A 16260-nucleotide genomic window follows, 5' to 3' on the forward strand; every position below is an offset into this window, starting at 1 on the left:
GTCCAATATACTACAAGTATCAGAAAACACCATTTATATTACAACACAAAGCTAGAACAAATCCAAGATGGTTCGCTATGAGCAGAGGACAGATTAAGAAATTAGGCTCCAGAGAAGCAGGAAACTTCAGAACTTGCCAAGCAATCCAAAAGCCACAGTCTGAGGTGTTGCAGATTGAATCTGAAGCAGGAAAGATCTCCATAGGAGAGAAAAAACCGTCAAGAAGAAACTGCTGCAGGACCACCAAGCACACCGATGGCAGGACAACGTCAGCCCTTCCCAAATGCTGGAGGAGGCCCTGATTCCAAAAGGAGCTGCAGCAACACTGAGCTATCACCTGAACCCATAAATAGGAAATTAAAGCGTCCCCGGGACCTCTAGGCAAGGAGTATTTTGAGAGTGCTTTGGTCAGCAGTTAAAGGGTGAGCTACAAGTAAGAATTAATGTTCAGGGCAGTCTGAGCTGTCATTGTCTTTTATGGCATTTTTTCCTAACTGATTTGTGCTGGGAAACGAAGCTTTTTGGCATGGTTAGAAGAGGGCTTCTCAACTTTGATCCCTCCCAGTATTTAGAGCAGACTCAGCACAAACAGGAGGAGAAGGCCACCTTTGCCCCTGTAGCAGAGCAAGAAATACTTTCTCACCAGATCCAAAAAACTGCCTCATTGAGGCTGGCTACATTTTGATTTTAGCTAGCAAGGGACATCAACACCAACTGCAAATTTCTTTAGGCTCTGCAAGAACCACACAATACGGGAATAAAGAGCAAGACACAGGGAAGATAAGGTGCAATTAATGCACTGTGTCTGAGGGTGCAGCTGGAGAAACACCTGCCCCAACACAGCGCTCCACAGGGGCATGGAACACTGAGCCTCTGTACGACAAGCAGGGGCTGCCCACTAAGAACTGCATGGAGAAGTGGCCGAGCAAAACGACAGCAGGTCATATTTACTCATCCATGGAATCCAAGCGATGCCAGAGGAAAGAGCAGCCTTCATGGCACGCACCAAGTGACAGCCTGCCCACTGAGCACTGCCACCACAGCGAGCAGGTCTGCAAGAGCAGCGCAGTGCTCAGCAACAGTCACACCAAACAAATCAGATGTCAGGAATTAATAAAATTAAGATGACACCAAACAACATCATCCTGGAGACTGAGCGGCTTTTTCTCCTTTTACAACACTCCTGCTTTGTAACTTGGTTCCAGATGTCACATTTTTATCTCTGAGTTTTCCATGACTCTTCAAAGAAGTCTGGCAGCAATTTGAGACATTCATTAGTCAGTTATTTCTAAAGCATGTTACCAGGATATGATTTGAATTGTGTAATGTCTGTGTTTCTCACATGCTCCCATAACTTATGCTTTAATCAAGAGTTATTTGCTGCAAGTTTTATATAGCTCCAGTTTGCCTGCCACACAGCACTCAGGCTTTTCTTCTTCCAGAACTCACATCCACACAGACAGGAAAACACTCAGAAGCTCTGCCACTTCAGAACACTTGATTTTATTCCCATTTCTATTTATTAGCTTCTTCAGAAGGGGGGAAAAAAGAAAAAAGCCAACAAAACCAACAGCAGCTGAAGCAAAGTGAAGCACAGAAAGCTGCATCAGCCCAAGCCTTCTGGCGTGGAAAGCACAACCCCAGAGCCACAGAGGTGTTTGTGAATCACAGTCTGGAGTTAAAGCCCAGTTTTGCTCAGGAAAATGCCTGCAAAGAGATGACACCACTGACCTTCTGCCGCCCTGAAACAACTGCAGGAAGGACTCTGAGCCACGGCAGATCCATTTACGAGTGTGCTCCCTCCCAGCCCAGCTGCGCACAGCAAGCTAGAGCAGAAAGTCAGAGCAATCTCCCTTCTCACATGCAGGCATCACCATGAAATGCCCTCAATCCATTTTCTCGCTCAGCTGAAGCCCACACCCAGCTAGGGCAGGGTCCCCATTAACACCCCACTGGAAGCTGAACCTGGGGCACAAAACACTTTGCTTTCACTTACTGCTGATGCAAACTGAAAGGGAACCAGCTTCAGCACAAGCAGAGATGATTTACACTAGTTTTAGATCCTCTTCATTGCTGTAGAGTTAAGGGATGCTGACAAAATTCACATTTAAGAGATGTCCCCAGACCACAGAAGTCCTCCTTAACACAAGCACCGCAGAGCTGCAGCAGAGAACATGGAGCTGTGCTGACAGCAAGGCATGGAATCTGGACTACAGAAGAGGAAAATCTGCAGAAGGCTAACAAAAAAAAGTAAAAAATTAATGAGAAAAAAAAAAAAAAGATGCAGAGTGAAACAAGTGGGAAACAGAAGTGATATTTTTGGAATGCAAATGTTTTAAAGAGCCCTTGTTCTTTATATATTCAAACCAAAATCCCCCACCAGAGGCATCTGCTTTAATACAGAAGGGGCACCCAAGGCATCCCAGTTACAGCACTGCAATGGAGAGTAACAGGATACTTCTGCTCTAAAAAAAAAAAAAAAAAAAAAAAAAAAAAAAAAAAAAAAAAAGAGCAAGGAATTACTACTTCAAAAGTTCACCTTTAACTCTGCACTGGCTTTCCCTTAGTGCCTCACTGGGATGAGGACCAGCAGCCTGCACCTCCAGCACGCTCAGTGCGGAGCTGGGTGACCCAGCTCTGGCAGCACAGCGTTCAGCAACACGCAGCCCCAGCACACCAGCTCTGCACCTCCTGCCCGCCATTCACTGGCATAACTCTTTGTTGGCCCATCCTACAGCCAATCAAGCCAGCCAGAGACCTGCACAGCTATTTTGGCTTGGATTATTTTGATAACCAGTGTGAGCAGAAGTGGCCAGCAGAGAATTTCTTCTGTGGGCTTCACGATAGCTAAGATATATCTCCCTTCCCAAGGCTCTCTCTAAATAGCTATGTATCATTTCACTAGCATGTTCAACTTACAGGTGAAAAAGAAAAATATATATATATAATAGAAACTTAGTTATTAGTTAAAAGAAAGATCTAGACCAAAACTGACACCTAAAACCAGTCAAGTAAGGGAACACGCATCAAGTCTGAGCCTAAGTATCCCATATATAGACAATGCTGCATCAAATAAACCTAATTCTCAACTTTCTCAGCCTATAGTCTTTTCTCCTCACAACCTCAGCCATAGTTTTAAGAATTTCAGTTTCTGTGTCATTTCTTTTGACCCACAGACTGCCCGCTGTCCCCCTTGTGTTGCAAAACCAGAACTCCCAGTTGCTAAAATAATCCCCTACTGAATGACACTGGGCTTTCAGATCCTCACTTTCCCATCACTTCTACAACCCCTAAGGTTACACAGCACGTGTCTCCTCTCCCTTCTCATGACAGCCCTCCATCAGCAGCAATGCCCATCAGTCTCTAAGCTCCGCTTCTTTTTTCTCACCCTGTACCTCCTTACACCTCACATCCTATCAAAGATAGCATCACAGCTGTCCAAATGTCACTTCTGCTAGCATCTTTATCCACTACTTTGCTTTTTCACCAACTCCCTTCATACATGACCAGTCAAGTAGTTGCTAATATCAGCAACAACACTTCAGCCCTCCCTCCAGAAGGTAGATGCACTCTTCTCCATCAAGATGATGAAAGGCATGGAGCACTTCTGCTGCGAAGAGTGGCTGAGGGAGTTGCGACTTCAGCCTGGGAGAGGAGGCTCAGGGGAGTCTCAGCCATAAATACCTGCAGGAAGGTACAGAGAAGAAAGAGCCAGGCTCCTTACCACGGTGCCAGGACAAGAGGCACTGGACACAAACTGGAGCAGAGCAGGTGCCCTCTGACCATCAGGGACCATCGCTTCTCTGCCGTGTGGGCAATGGAGCATCGGCACAGGATGCCTAATGAGGCTGTGGAGTCTCTTCATTGGAGACCTTCAAAAGCCAGGACACGGGCCTGGGCACCCTGCTCGGAGGTCCCTGCTGGGGCAGGCATGGTGAGCCGGCGGTCCCTTCCAAACCAAATGATTTGTGTCTCTTTCAAAGAGATCCTTGAAGAGGTCTGAGTCTTCTCTCCTGAAGTGCAGCAGGTTTGTCCTTCCCCCCGCCTCTGCCCTCAGGATCCTGAACTCCACCATCTCACGGATGCCACAGCCAAGGCTTCCTGCAACCTTCACATTCCCACATTATTTATGATTACGAAATCCAGAGTGTCTTTCCCCCCCAGCTCCCCTTTCTCTGAAGCCAGGGGATTTCCGCCGATGCCACCCAGAGAATTGGGTGGCTGCAGCCCCCCTTAAGGCCCTGCAGACGTGAGGCTACTTCTAACACCAGCTTGTTCTTCCCATCAGCCCGCAGTGAGGAGCCACCACCACATCACCCTTAGCAATCTCCTGTTAATCTCAACCCACCACCGGGCAGAGCTTCACGCCTTCTGGCTGCTTTCACAAAAGACAACAACTCCTTCATTTTGTCTTGCCAGCCCGTCCTTCCAAAAGGGCCCACGTCCCTCCATCGCGGGACTCCAGTCGCTGGAGGCCTTCTTTCTGTTGCCAGAAGCCATCAGCTTACAGCCTTCTCTTCTCCCCTAGCATCTCCTCATCCCAAAGCACTGCTTTGGCCTCAGGGCACCAAGTCTCACTCCTACCCTGCCATTTCATCTCTCTGCCTGCTTCCTTCCCTCAACATGCTTTCATCATAACATCCTCCAGCCCTTTGCTTCCATAAAAACCAGAGGGAAAACATCCATATAAAACAAAAATCAGTACCTAAGGATTGCATTCGTTGCCTTTGCTTTGGGAGATGAAGAAAGCACTGCTTTACAGCACCAGAGGCATTTTTATTGACTTTCAATCCTCTTGCTTTCCAAATTAAAACATGAGCATGCAGGGGAAAAAGAAAAAGAAGAAAAAAAAAACAACAGAAGAAATAGCAGAGATATGGCTGCTTTCTTACTTGCCTTTACTGCTGGGAAATTACCATTGCAGCATGTGGTTTTACTAGCTTCTGGCAGGTTTTAGCCAATAAGTTATAAAACATTGATTTAAGGGGGGGGAAGGAAGGAGAAACAAAAAAAGACAGCAATAAAATTGCTTTTAAGTAGCTCCAGTGTAGGTGATGCATAAACAGGATACATCATTACTCAGTGAAAAATTCTTACTGGACACATAAAAGACACAAAAAAAAAAAAAAAAAAAAAAGGAAAGAAGGGGAAAGAACAAAAGCACAAAGGTGAAAGAAAATTCAGAGGTCCTTAGTTCATATTCTGTACTTCATTTTGTACTTATCTTGGCTATCTCAATGGATTTTGGGTGGTGAACTCACAAAAGAAAAACAATGCATATGAAACTTCTCTGCTGTTGATGATGCTCAAGAGAATCAGAACGTACCTTGAATTTTTGCACACATTATTCTGTGATGTGAGTCTCTTCTCACATCAACATAGCCTGTAGGTTTAAAAAGCTCTACTATTTAAACATCACAGTGAATACACAGAGCAAGTGTGTGCGAAGCTGCTGTAAGGAAAAGCAAATCTATACTGAGCACATCAGGAGCTGCATGATTTCTTTTTTCTTCATCTTGAGTTTGAGCTCAGTTCTGAACAGGCTACAAGAGCTGTCTGATGCTGACAAGCCACTTCTGGTGATCCCTGCAAGTAGAGAAAGCTCTTCATTTCTGAAGATATAATTCCTGTAAGAAAATAAGTGCCACAGCCCTCACCTTAACATTATGCCCAATACGGTGCTGAAGGAGAGCCGTCGTAACTTATCATATCTTTACCAGGCTGAACTCATAAAAGTCTTCTGATTTCCCCTCATAACATCGTAATTCCAACTCCTCGGTCATTTTTCATTTATTCCAGTTTATTTCTGATAATTCAGGACCACAAATGAGGTCCTGACTGGTACTGCAGGTTAACACAAATCCCGTGCATGATCATACCACCTTGATCATCCAGAGTCTTCTTGAGACCAAACATTCTGACTCTCAATTGCTTCATCCTGTTCCTACTCTGTCTTCACGATCATCTAGGTCCTCCTGTAAAGCATTCCCAGCTTTCCACGATAGCTTCTTATCTTGTTGGTTCAGCAAATTTTATCTACACATACACCAAAAATGAATTATAGAACATATGTATGAATCAGCTTACTTTGGCATCATCTAGCATATATTTAATTATGCTTGCCTCAACAACAACAACTTGCTCTTGAACATAACGCTACAGTAGTCAGACCAAACAGCTCTGAAGTTACAAGAAACATCTGCCATCATGGTTTGAACATCTGGACCAACATAATATCTAAAGGCAGCATGACATCTGGTGAGCAAAATCCAACCTACCAAATACTCGAGATTCCATTTCTTGTCATTCTGCAAAAGAACAGCAGAACAGTAAACAGATCTCACCAAACTCATGAAAATTCCAAGTCTTACAAGTCTCCAAAAAAAGGAGAAATGACAGTGATCCACTGATATGATCCACTCAAAGACATGACGTAATTACCAACGGTCTACAATGTAACATTACGGTAAAGCTCTCCTCAATCATTCCTCTGAAGGTCTTCCCATTCCACCTTCCCAAGCATGGTCACCCTCTCTTCCTCACAGCTGCTCCTCATCTCCTCTTCCCTCTATTGTTCAGACCAAATTCATCCCCCCTCTTCCAAAAGAGCTGGGATATGTTGAAGTCATTCCCATTTTGGCCCCTCCTAGGAAACTCATTTACCCGTTATCAGTCCCATTAATATGGACTTTACCCAAGGCCATTCAGAGAGATAATGCAAAGTTTGTTCCAAACCACTGACAGGAATGAATAGTAAACTCAATCATCTTATTTCCCCTATAAACAGACAGAGGAAACACAAATATGTCCAAATAATTCACCAATTAGAAATTCCGATCAAGGTGAGAAGTCTTAAGTGTGGATAAATAGGATAAGTTTCCATGTGGAACAAAGGCCAGCTTAAGCCATTCTCCCTCTCCAATCCAATCATTCCTGCCTCTCACTGCAGCTTGCTCACCCTTTGGTCATATCACTGCAACGTGGAACAGAGTAAATGAAAATACTGTCTTAAGTACAAGATTTGTTTCTTCCAGTCAACCCTATTGGATAAGACACCTTCAAAACAAGGTGGCATCCCTGTTTTGTGCTCTCTGGAAAGCAATTAAAAAAATGAAATTATTTTTGTACGGTTTTTTGGTTTGAGATAAAAGCACCATAACTGAGTACTTCAAAGCCTGCTCACTTCCTCAGGTTTTGCTCACACTAGATGCACACATATCACAATCAGTATTAGAGATTTAGTATCATTAAAATAAAAAAAATTAACCTAGCTTATCTTTAATGGGAAAGGGGTCTCCATCTTCCAGTACAGACCGAGGAGCTGCAAATACTCCACATTTACCCCTCATTATCAGCCAACAGCGTCAGCTCTTTCCTTTCTGCTTCTAACAACCCTGCTCAAGAATCCATCTTTTTGCAATAATCCAGAACAGACATCAAAAAAGTCACCGATTATAACCTTCAGGCAACAACCCAGTGGAGATCTGCTCTGCTGCGACCAAAGTTACAGCAATTTGTTATTTTTCAAAGCACATGAGCCAAAACACAGCTTTACTTTGAATTTATCAAGATTCTCCATCTCAGGACTCAGATGCAAACTCTTCCAGTCATCTTCTAGATAATCAGTCTGTTGAGATGTGGGGAGGCAATTTGCATCTGAGGCTGTTCACAACTGTTAGTGCCACCTCTGTGTCTCAGTGGATTGCCCTGCAACAGAGACGTGCTCTAGAACAAGCATGTGCATATGATGACGACTGTGCTGAATTTGCTTGAGAGAACGATACGAAACTTATGTTGGATTTATGCTTTTACATTACCCACAGAGGGGTAAGAATTGCACGTGAATATTTCCTGTTTGACTGCCTAAGGAAGTGTTTGAGCAGCTAGTTTCACAAACATCGCCAGCTCCCATCAACATTCCTCTTTTCTTCTAACCAAAATGAAAGCTGTGACCTCAGAAATTTGCTTGACAACTCAGAAAAGCTGAGCATGACGCCCACCTACTGCATGCACCCCCAACACCACCCCATCTCAGGAGGTATTTGGTAGGAAAGCAGAGACATAGAAGAAGGGCTCAGCACAATGCTGTAGTGAGGACACACCTGGGAGTTCAAGATAAAGCAGGGAGGAAACGGCTTTGCAAGCTTCAATATTCCCTTTCTCTTTTTTATTCCCCAGTAGCCATATTCAAAAAATCCTTCAAAAATCATCTCGCATCTAGCAAACCTGAAGTAAAAGGCTTGAAGTCTTCGCTTGGTAAAGTTACAGAATAAATTATTAGACTAGTCTAAAAATACAACCAGACATTTCTCTTCAAGGAGCTTTTGAATTGACAATCCCACTACAAAAATTGGTAATAAATTTTTAATGCGACTGATTAACATTTTAGCTCACTTCGGAGCACTCAGCATCCCCTCACCTGAAAGTATTTAACTCCAGACTGCTGACATTTCCTAGAAATGCATCACAGTGCAAAAACAAGTTACAGTGCTGATAGAGCGCAGTGCTCACTGGCCTGCCTCGGGTAAGAAACGTGATTACAGCACACCAATCCCTTCCAGCCTTCCTATTTCTCACCACAGAAACCATTCAGCCATAATCTATTTCTGCTGCTGCTGAATTTAAGTGAAAGATAAAGGACCTCTGTACACCCACGCTAACAGCCTTGATACTCCTGGTAGATGTTTAACGAGCAAAAGGAGGCTCCGGAGGGTGCAGAACCACAGTGGACTGTGGCAGACTGGTGGTCTTGGTACATAATGAAGAGCATCCCCTTCCTATTCATCAGCTGGATTTTCAGAGGGGACCCAGATCCACCTGCACCTCCAAGGGAATGTCTGGGAAGACGATAGAGGCCATAACAGTGCAGTACTCACTGGAGCAAGGAAGCCACCAATGGTGCTCATGAGCCGATGAGCAGACGCTTCTTACTGCAACACAGCACCAGCTCATCCCTCTACCATCCAAAGGGAAAGAAAAAACACCAAAAAGAGCCTCCTGCCACACATACCATGCTGCCATCCTCCCAGCTAACCCTATATACGTTTTGCCAGTCTTAAAACAAACACAGGGCCCAGTGTTTGAAGTGTTACATGAAGACTTTGGTGCAGGTTCTACTGAAGGGAAAATTCTGTTGTGCCAGATTTCCTCCAGCCAATCTTAGAGCACAAAAACCTGCTTAAAGCACCACTCGGTACTCTTATATACAACTCATTCATGGAATCTCTGATCTCCAACACCACTTTCCCTTGATGTTCAAGAGTCTCCACTGTCTCCCTGCTCTCGTTTTCCTGTCATTCCCATAATACAACACACCCTTTCTGCTGGCAAAGAGTACAAAGAAGGCAGGCAAGCAATGCTAGAACATCTCTTCAGATGCACACACGTGGGCCCGCATGTATCTCAAGTGTTCCCTTCTTTTAGGCAGCATAACTCACTTGCCATTACCATGCCTAGAGGATAGTATCTTTAAACGTAGAGATTTAATTAATAACATTAAAATGACGACTTACCAGTCTCTCATTATCTTCAGAGGTTCTCTGGTAATGAGCTGCTAAAGCAACATAATCCTGCGCCTGCTTGTTACATTCTAAACACTTAAGTCCTTGACGGATTAGTCTCAGTGGGTCCGGGTAGAGAGGCAAGGCAGGCTGTGTGTTAGTAGAAATTCCTACCCCGTTTCCTGAAGTAGCATTGGGTTTACGCGAAGGAGAGGATAAGTGCAAAGTCTGAGGAGTAGAAGATGCTGAAGAGCTCGCAGAAGGTGAAAACATTTGGTCTAAGGAAATCGGTTTCATCACCAGCTGAGAACACTGCATGATAAAGCCTTTGCTCTTGTGATCTCTTGCATGTTTAAGCAAGCTACATTTATTAAAAAAAAGGAGCATAGTTGAACACTGAGTGCACATAACTTCAATATGAACGCTTCGCCTGCTATAGTGTTGAGTCAGGCTTTTCTCTAAGGCAAACGAATCCCCACATTCCAGGCAACAGTACCCAGAGGCAGGTAAATTAATACTGGTGTCAGGTGGAGGGCTAAGGTTCGGAGTATATATTGGCACCGGATTGGCACTGTGCAGCACTTTGTTGAATGCCTCCACGATGACAGGAGCAGCTTTCTTTACTTGATGCACCAGTGGCACGGACATCTGCGTCACCTGAGGCTGATTTCGCCGCTGTGCAGATGACTTCGCTGTGACAGAAGCAGCAACACTGTGGGGAACTAAATTGAGATTTGCCAAGTGCACAGCTTTGGGAAGGAGGCTGGAGGCGGCGGTCGCGTTGGACGGCTGCACCACGATACCCTGCTGCTGGTGCTGCTTCTTGTTCAGCTGCTGCCCCGCGACACCAACTTTTATGGCACCACCACCACAGTTTGGCAGCGGAGATAAAGACACAAGAGAGGTGCTATTTGCAGCAAGATCTGCTTTCAAGCCATCTGTGTAAGGGTTCGCTATGTTTGACAGCTGGATAGCTACAGTAGCCCCATTTTTGGTTGAATTCTTGCTAGCCTCGCTTTCCATTGCTGCACTAGTGTCAGGGGAAGGGAAAGATTTGATGAATTCTTCAGCAGATGAGGTTTCCAGAGGTGATTCTTCCAAAGACTTGCCCAACTCATCACTTTCTGGCAAAATTCTAGTTACAGTTCTTTTAATTTCACCAGAGGAGGTCTTGATAGTCTTGATTCTAACTTTGGGAATAGCTGGTGGAGAGCTGGCTGCCATGGAAGGAGAGCCCTTCCCACTGCTGTCACTGCACACGCTTCGGGGGCTCTCAGGCTGCTTGCTGGCCTTCCTCACTACTTCTAAGGGGCTCCGTGGACTCTTTGGTGACTTGGGCATTTTTGGACTTCCTTTTGTCCCATCTTTAAAAGGACCAGGTTCCTTTATAAGGTTTGGCTGATCGCCTTTGGGAATACACGCAACCTTTTTGGCCTGAAGAGCAACCAGCGCAGCCACGCAGGATGACAACTTTGAGTGAGTTGGCTTTAACCTCTGGCGAGGCGGTACCGATGAAGACAAGCTCAGCTCAGGCACAGACCCTTTATCTTCTCCTAAATTACTGTGAGGGAGCTCTCCAAACACCAAGCCTTCTCCAAGGAAGCTATTGGTATCTACCAAGTCTTTTCCTGACTCCACAAACCTCTCAGTTGCTTTGTCTTGCTGTCTCCTGCTCATTTCCAGCCTGCTCTCTGGCTGGAAGTGGATCTCCATCTTTTGTTCCTTTTTACAATATTGATCAAACATGCTTAATTCGGGCTCTGGTACCTTCCTGAAGTGATCCAATACTGAAGCTCCTGTTGGCATATACATTGAAGGAGGTGGAAAATACGGAGTTTGAGCATGTTTGGGTTTATCACCAATACTATTCTCTTTGAATGTATCCTCTGGCTCAGGGCTGGAAATGGGGCTAAACTGACTAAAAGTTGGCAAAGGCTCTGACTTGGACTGGTCCAGTTTTTCAGAGTAACTTCTTGAGCTATCACCATTAATAAAAGTCGACTCAAACTTCCCATAATTATGCACCAAAGTATGAGCCTCTGCTGGCAGATCAGACCCGCGAAAGCCATTGTGTAGCAGTCCAGCCCCAAGGTGATTCCCCTCCTTTTCCGCCTCAAAGGATTCCTGGCGACTCGTGTTCTTCACAATAACACTCACAACAGGAGCATCGGAGGGGGGCAAGGCGTGGGATAAGGACACGTTCTCATCTACGCAGATTCCTGATGACTTCAGGTGATTCTCGTTCTCCTCCCCAGCTGATGGAATGGTCTCCTTGGCATCAAGGCTAGTTGGATCAGGGATGTCAAAAGCAGCCAAGAGGTCATCAAAGTCTGGGGTTTTCATGTCCCCCATAGTGAAAGCTGCAATTAAAAGCAAAATACTTTGTCAGGTATATTTCTCTCAAGGACAAACCTCGTAAGGTGTCAGTGCAAGCAAGTCAAACATAAACACCACAAGTACCCAAAACATTAACACATCTAGGGATGTCTGCTGCAGACACTTCAGCTTCCATTTCAACTGCTCCAAGACTGACTGTTTACACAAAAGATACCAGCTCTGTGGGGCTTAGCTTCCTTAGCACAAAGGTATTCAGGCCAAGAAAGCTCCCTAGGGAAGGGGAAATGACATTCTGCCTTCTGCAGGCCCACCAACAGCTGGTATCAATTCAAGCTGCAGCCACCAGGCTATTTTCACACAATCAAGGGTCTCCCACTAGCTTTAGTTTTTAACTGCTGCCTTGTCTTCACCCTTGAGATGCAGAGGCAGTTGACAAGTGACAGGAGCTATTCAAATCCTGTCTCACACAACTTGTCTGCTCCAGAGTTGTTCAAGGCACTACAAGAAAAGCAGTGGGAGACAGTAGCACCTCACCGACCCTGGTCCACCAAGTCCATGTCTTTCACCCATACCTTACAGCTCCAAGAATAACTGTCATCACAAACCTCAACAGAAAAGATTCTGAAATGCATTACTGCATTCATGGCTGTTTTAGGCTTTTTTTTTTTTTTGGGGGGGGGGGGGATGGGTGGAGGGGGGAAGTTGGGGTTGTTTGTGATGGGGGAAGGGTGTGCAGGGAGGGGCAGGGAAGAAAAGGAGAGCTAAAAAGCAACAGTGACTGCTGATTTCTCAAGAGATTGTTGTATGTGAAGAATTCAGTCCTGCTTCAAGGAAGAAAGCAGGAAGTAAACAGGTGGCCCGTAAGAAATAAGCCTGAAAGGTGAGATGACTTCCTACCCAGGGCAATTTAAATAATACAAGTCTACAGTAAATATTTCAGTACAACAGCTCAAAGCACCGTAAACCAAGCAGGGGTTATCTGAATCAGGAAGCAATCCTTAATTAGGTAATGATGCCACCAGGCAAAACTGCCCATAGACAGAGTAAAGGATTGTATCCAAATCATAACAAGAAATGACATTCTCAGACAGCTCTCCTCATAAGCCCTCCAGAAGGGAGTGGGGCTTAAACACAGAGACCTGCAACAACAATAATCAAGCTCTGAGCAGATCCACGATGAAAACTGACAGCACAGAATCACTTGCACATTTCATTACTATAAGGAATACTGGATTTGCCTGCACATCTAACCAAAACACTGGTGCAATATATAGGCTTCCTGGACATTTAATAAGCTATTATTTTAAGACATTTCATTTTAAAACTGCATTTGTATGAGCTGATGTATACAGAGAGGAAAAAAAGTCAAGGAGCACCCACAGGCATAGCAACTCCTGCCACACTCACTTGATTTGGGCTGCATCAGCACTGCCAAAGCCAGCAGCAAGTGCGGGAGATGGAAGGGGTGGCGAGAGCCCAAAAGAAGGGGGAAGAGCTAGGAGCAGAGGTGCAGGCAGAGAGCAGAGTCTGGACAAGGCAGAGGGCAGAAAAGCAGCTGTATGATACCTTCCCAAAAGGCTGGAAGTCACTGATTTCAGACTGCCTTTTTTTTTTTTTTTTTTTTTTTTTTTTTTTTTTTTTTTTTTTAAATAAACTCAGTCACAAATAGCAAAGTTCGTCAAACATCACTCAGAAACCAAACAAAACGTTCCCAGCACCAGCAGTCTGCCAGGTGGAGGGACAATTTGTAGAAATGGGCCAGCAGAAATCACTACAGCACAGAACAGGAAGGCATGCTGGTCCTAGAGCATTAGCTCAGTCATGCCTATAGACAAGCCTTGGAGGTGTTGCTTAGGTTAATCTACTCCAAAACACTCTATGGAGATTTACTTGGCTTAAAAGTGGCTTGCTGTGGTTTAGCTTAAACTTGTTCTCATTTTTAAATTAAACCACAAATATGAACGTCCATAGAGGGCTCTGCAGCAATTTACAAGTCACACCCCTCAGCAAGGTAAGGCAACTGTGCCTTGAGTTAAGTCCCTGAAACCAGAAGATTATCAGCTGCTGCTGATTGGAAGCAGATGGGTAATGAGTTTAGAAGCAGCACAGATTATTATAGTTGGCAAAGAGCGTGGATCTGAAACTTCCCTTTTCTTTGGGTGGGAAAACACGCGAGTTGGGCAGGAGTTAGGCATCGCTCAGCTGCTGAGATTTCTGGCACACACAGCCCTACATGAGGAAGACATTTCATTCCATAACCAGGAACACCCAAGTTTTATATGCTGGAAAAAAAAAAAAATCAGCTTGCCAATCACTTTTGACCATTCCCTTCTTACCCCTGCATACCTAGCCACGTCTCTGGATGAATTAGTATGTTAAAACAAAAGACAAAACAAACCTGAGGTATCTGCAGAATTACAAAATAAGGTTTTGTTGGAATAAACTCTGCATTTTCAGGCTCTGCACGCATCCTTGAGCCCATCAAGAGACTACTTTCTCTAAGCCTTCTCTTAGATAGAAAACAGAAAAAGTACACTGAAGAAATTCTGCCCAGACCTTCCACAAACTGGCTTGTGTGGAAAGCAGGAATTAAGGACTTCCATCCTTATTCTATCCTTCCATTGCTAAAGATTTGCCTTAAAAACAAAGCTCGAAAGCCAGCCTTCTCTATTTGCCTATACAAGACATGGATGTGCTCCAAAACTTGCAAAGCAATGGGACAGATCAGTAAAGCAAGCAGTGACATAGCAGCTCATAGAAGAAAGTACACATACTTCATTTCTTCAGGAGGCAGAGAACCTTGAGGTCTTTACACCATCCCAGAAATCTGTGAACTTGCTCTGGGTGCCATGGCAGAGCCCAGGGCCTTCTGGTCCAGCCAAGTTTCAGAGAATGGCTTAGGTTGGAGGAGACCTCAAAGACCACCTAGTTCTAATCCCCTGCCATAGGGAGGACTGCAAATTGCTAGATCAAGTGCCAGATCAGGCTGCCCATCCAACCTGGCCTCGAGCACCTCTCAGGCTAAGGCATCTATAGCTCTCAGAGCAGCCTAAGCCAGGGTCACACTGTCCTCTCAGGGAAAAACTACCCCTGACATCTAACCTAAATCCTCCCTCTATTCCCCCCCGTCCTAACGCTATCTATGTAAAAAGCTGATTTCTCTCCTGCTTACAGCCTCCCTATAGACTCTGGAAGGCCGCACTGAGGTCTCCCCGCAGCCTTCTCTTGCCCAGGCTGAACACCCCCAGCTCCTCAGCCGTCTCCATAGCAGAGGTGCTGCAGCCCTGGCAGCATCTCCGTGCCTCCTCTGCCCCACTCCAGCAGCTCCGCACCCTTCCTGCGCTGGGGGCCCCAGGCCTGGGCGCAGCACCGCAGCTGGGGCCTCACGAGGGCAGAGCAGAGGGGACGGTCCCCTCCCTGCCGCTGCCACCCCTCTGTTGGTGCGGCCCAGGATGCCGGTGGCTTTCCGGCCCCCAATGGACGCTGCTGCCTCGTCTGTGGCTTTCATCCACCAGAGCCCCCGAGTCCTTCTCCGCAGTGCTGCTCTCAAGCAGCTCTCCCGATACTCAGCATACAAGCTCAACCTCTCCACACACCCAGAGCCCCACGCTGTACAGACCTTCTGCTCGCAGTGCTATTCCTGGGGGCTTTGGGAGATCCGCAGCGGCTCCTCTACAGACTTCGCACCAGCATGTAACATACTGCTCGAGGAGGAAGTTCAAGATTGCCACCTAATAGGAGAGCATGAAACTGCAATTACACCGAGGTTGTGCGCCTTGAAAGAACGCAATAAATATTTATAAAGCCACAAGACAACGGTTAGGTGCAATGGAAGAGCTCTGCCGAAGGCTCCGTGGGCGGAGGGCAGGCAGAGATCTCCCGGAGGGGCGCGGGGAGCGCCGGGGATGGAGGAGGAGGCGCGGGGACGGGACGGAGGAGGCCGGACGCAGAGCGCCAGCTGGCATTAGGGGAGCGCGGCCGGCCGGGGGCTGTCAGAAGGAGCGCGGCCAGCCGCGGGGCCGCCGGCCGTGTTCTCAGCCGCGCAGCGCAGCGCTCATACCGGCGCCGAACTTTTCGCAGCCCCGTGGAGGAACGCGGCGCGGGGTCACGGGGGCACTGCGCTACGGCCCGCGCCCGGCCCGCTCCGCCGCCCGCCCGCTGACAGCCGCCCCACGCGCGGGCCCGCCCGACACAAAGGCGCGGCCCCGGCCCGCCGCCCCCGCGCTGTCAGCCCGGCCCCGGCCCCGCGGCCGCACGTGGGCGGCCCCGCCGAAGTTTGTTCACCGCGGGCCTTCCGCCGCCGGGGCCGCCCCGACCAACCGGTGGCGCGGCCCGGAACCACCGCCGCCGGGGCGGCGGGGCGGCGGGCGAAACGCGGGGCTTCGGCTGCCGGGGCCGCCCGCCCTGCCTTGCCCTGCCCTGC

General features: G+C 46.8%; 1 protein-coding gene across 1 annotated transcript in view; it reads right to left on the minus strand.

Moving 5' to 3' along the window:
- Positions 1-11852, minus strand: part of ZNF592 (zinc finger protein 592) — a gene marked incomplete at both ends in the record, with an annotated part of 28234 nt that extends 16382 nt beyond the window's left edge. Inside the window, one exon of the mRNA XM_079540914.1 lies at positions 9513-11852. Within this exon, the coding sequence (XP_079397040.1) occupies positions 9513-11852 (2340 nt within the window). The remainder of the gene's footprint in view (positions 1-9512) is intronic.
- Positions 11853-16260: the final 4408 nt, after the last annotated feature.

Source organism: Tetrao urogallus, assembly GCF_951394365.1.
Source record: "Tetrao urogallus genome assembly, chromosome: 11".
Classification (NCBI taxonomy): Eukaryota; Metazoa; Chordata; class Aves; order Galliformes; family Phasianidae; genus Tetrao; species Tetrao urogallus.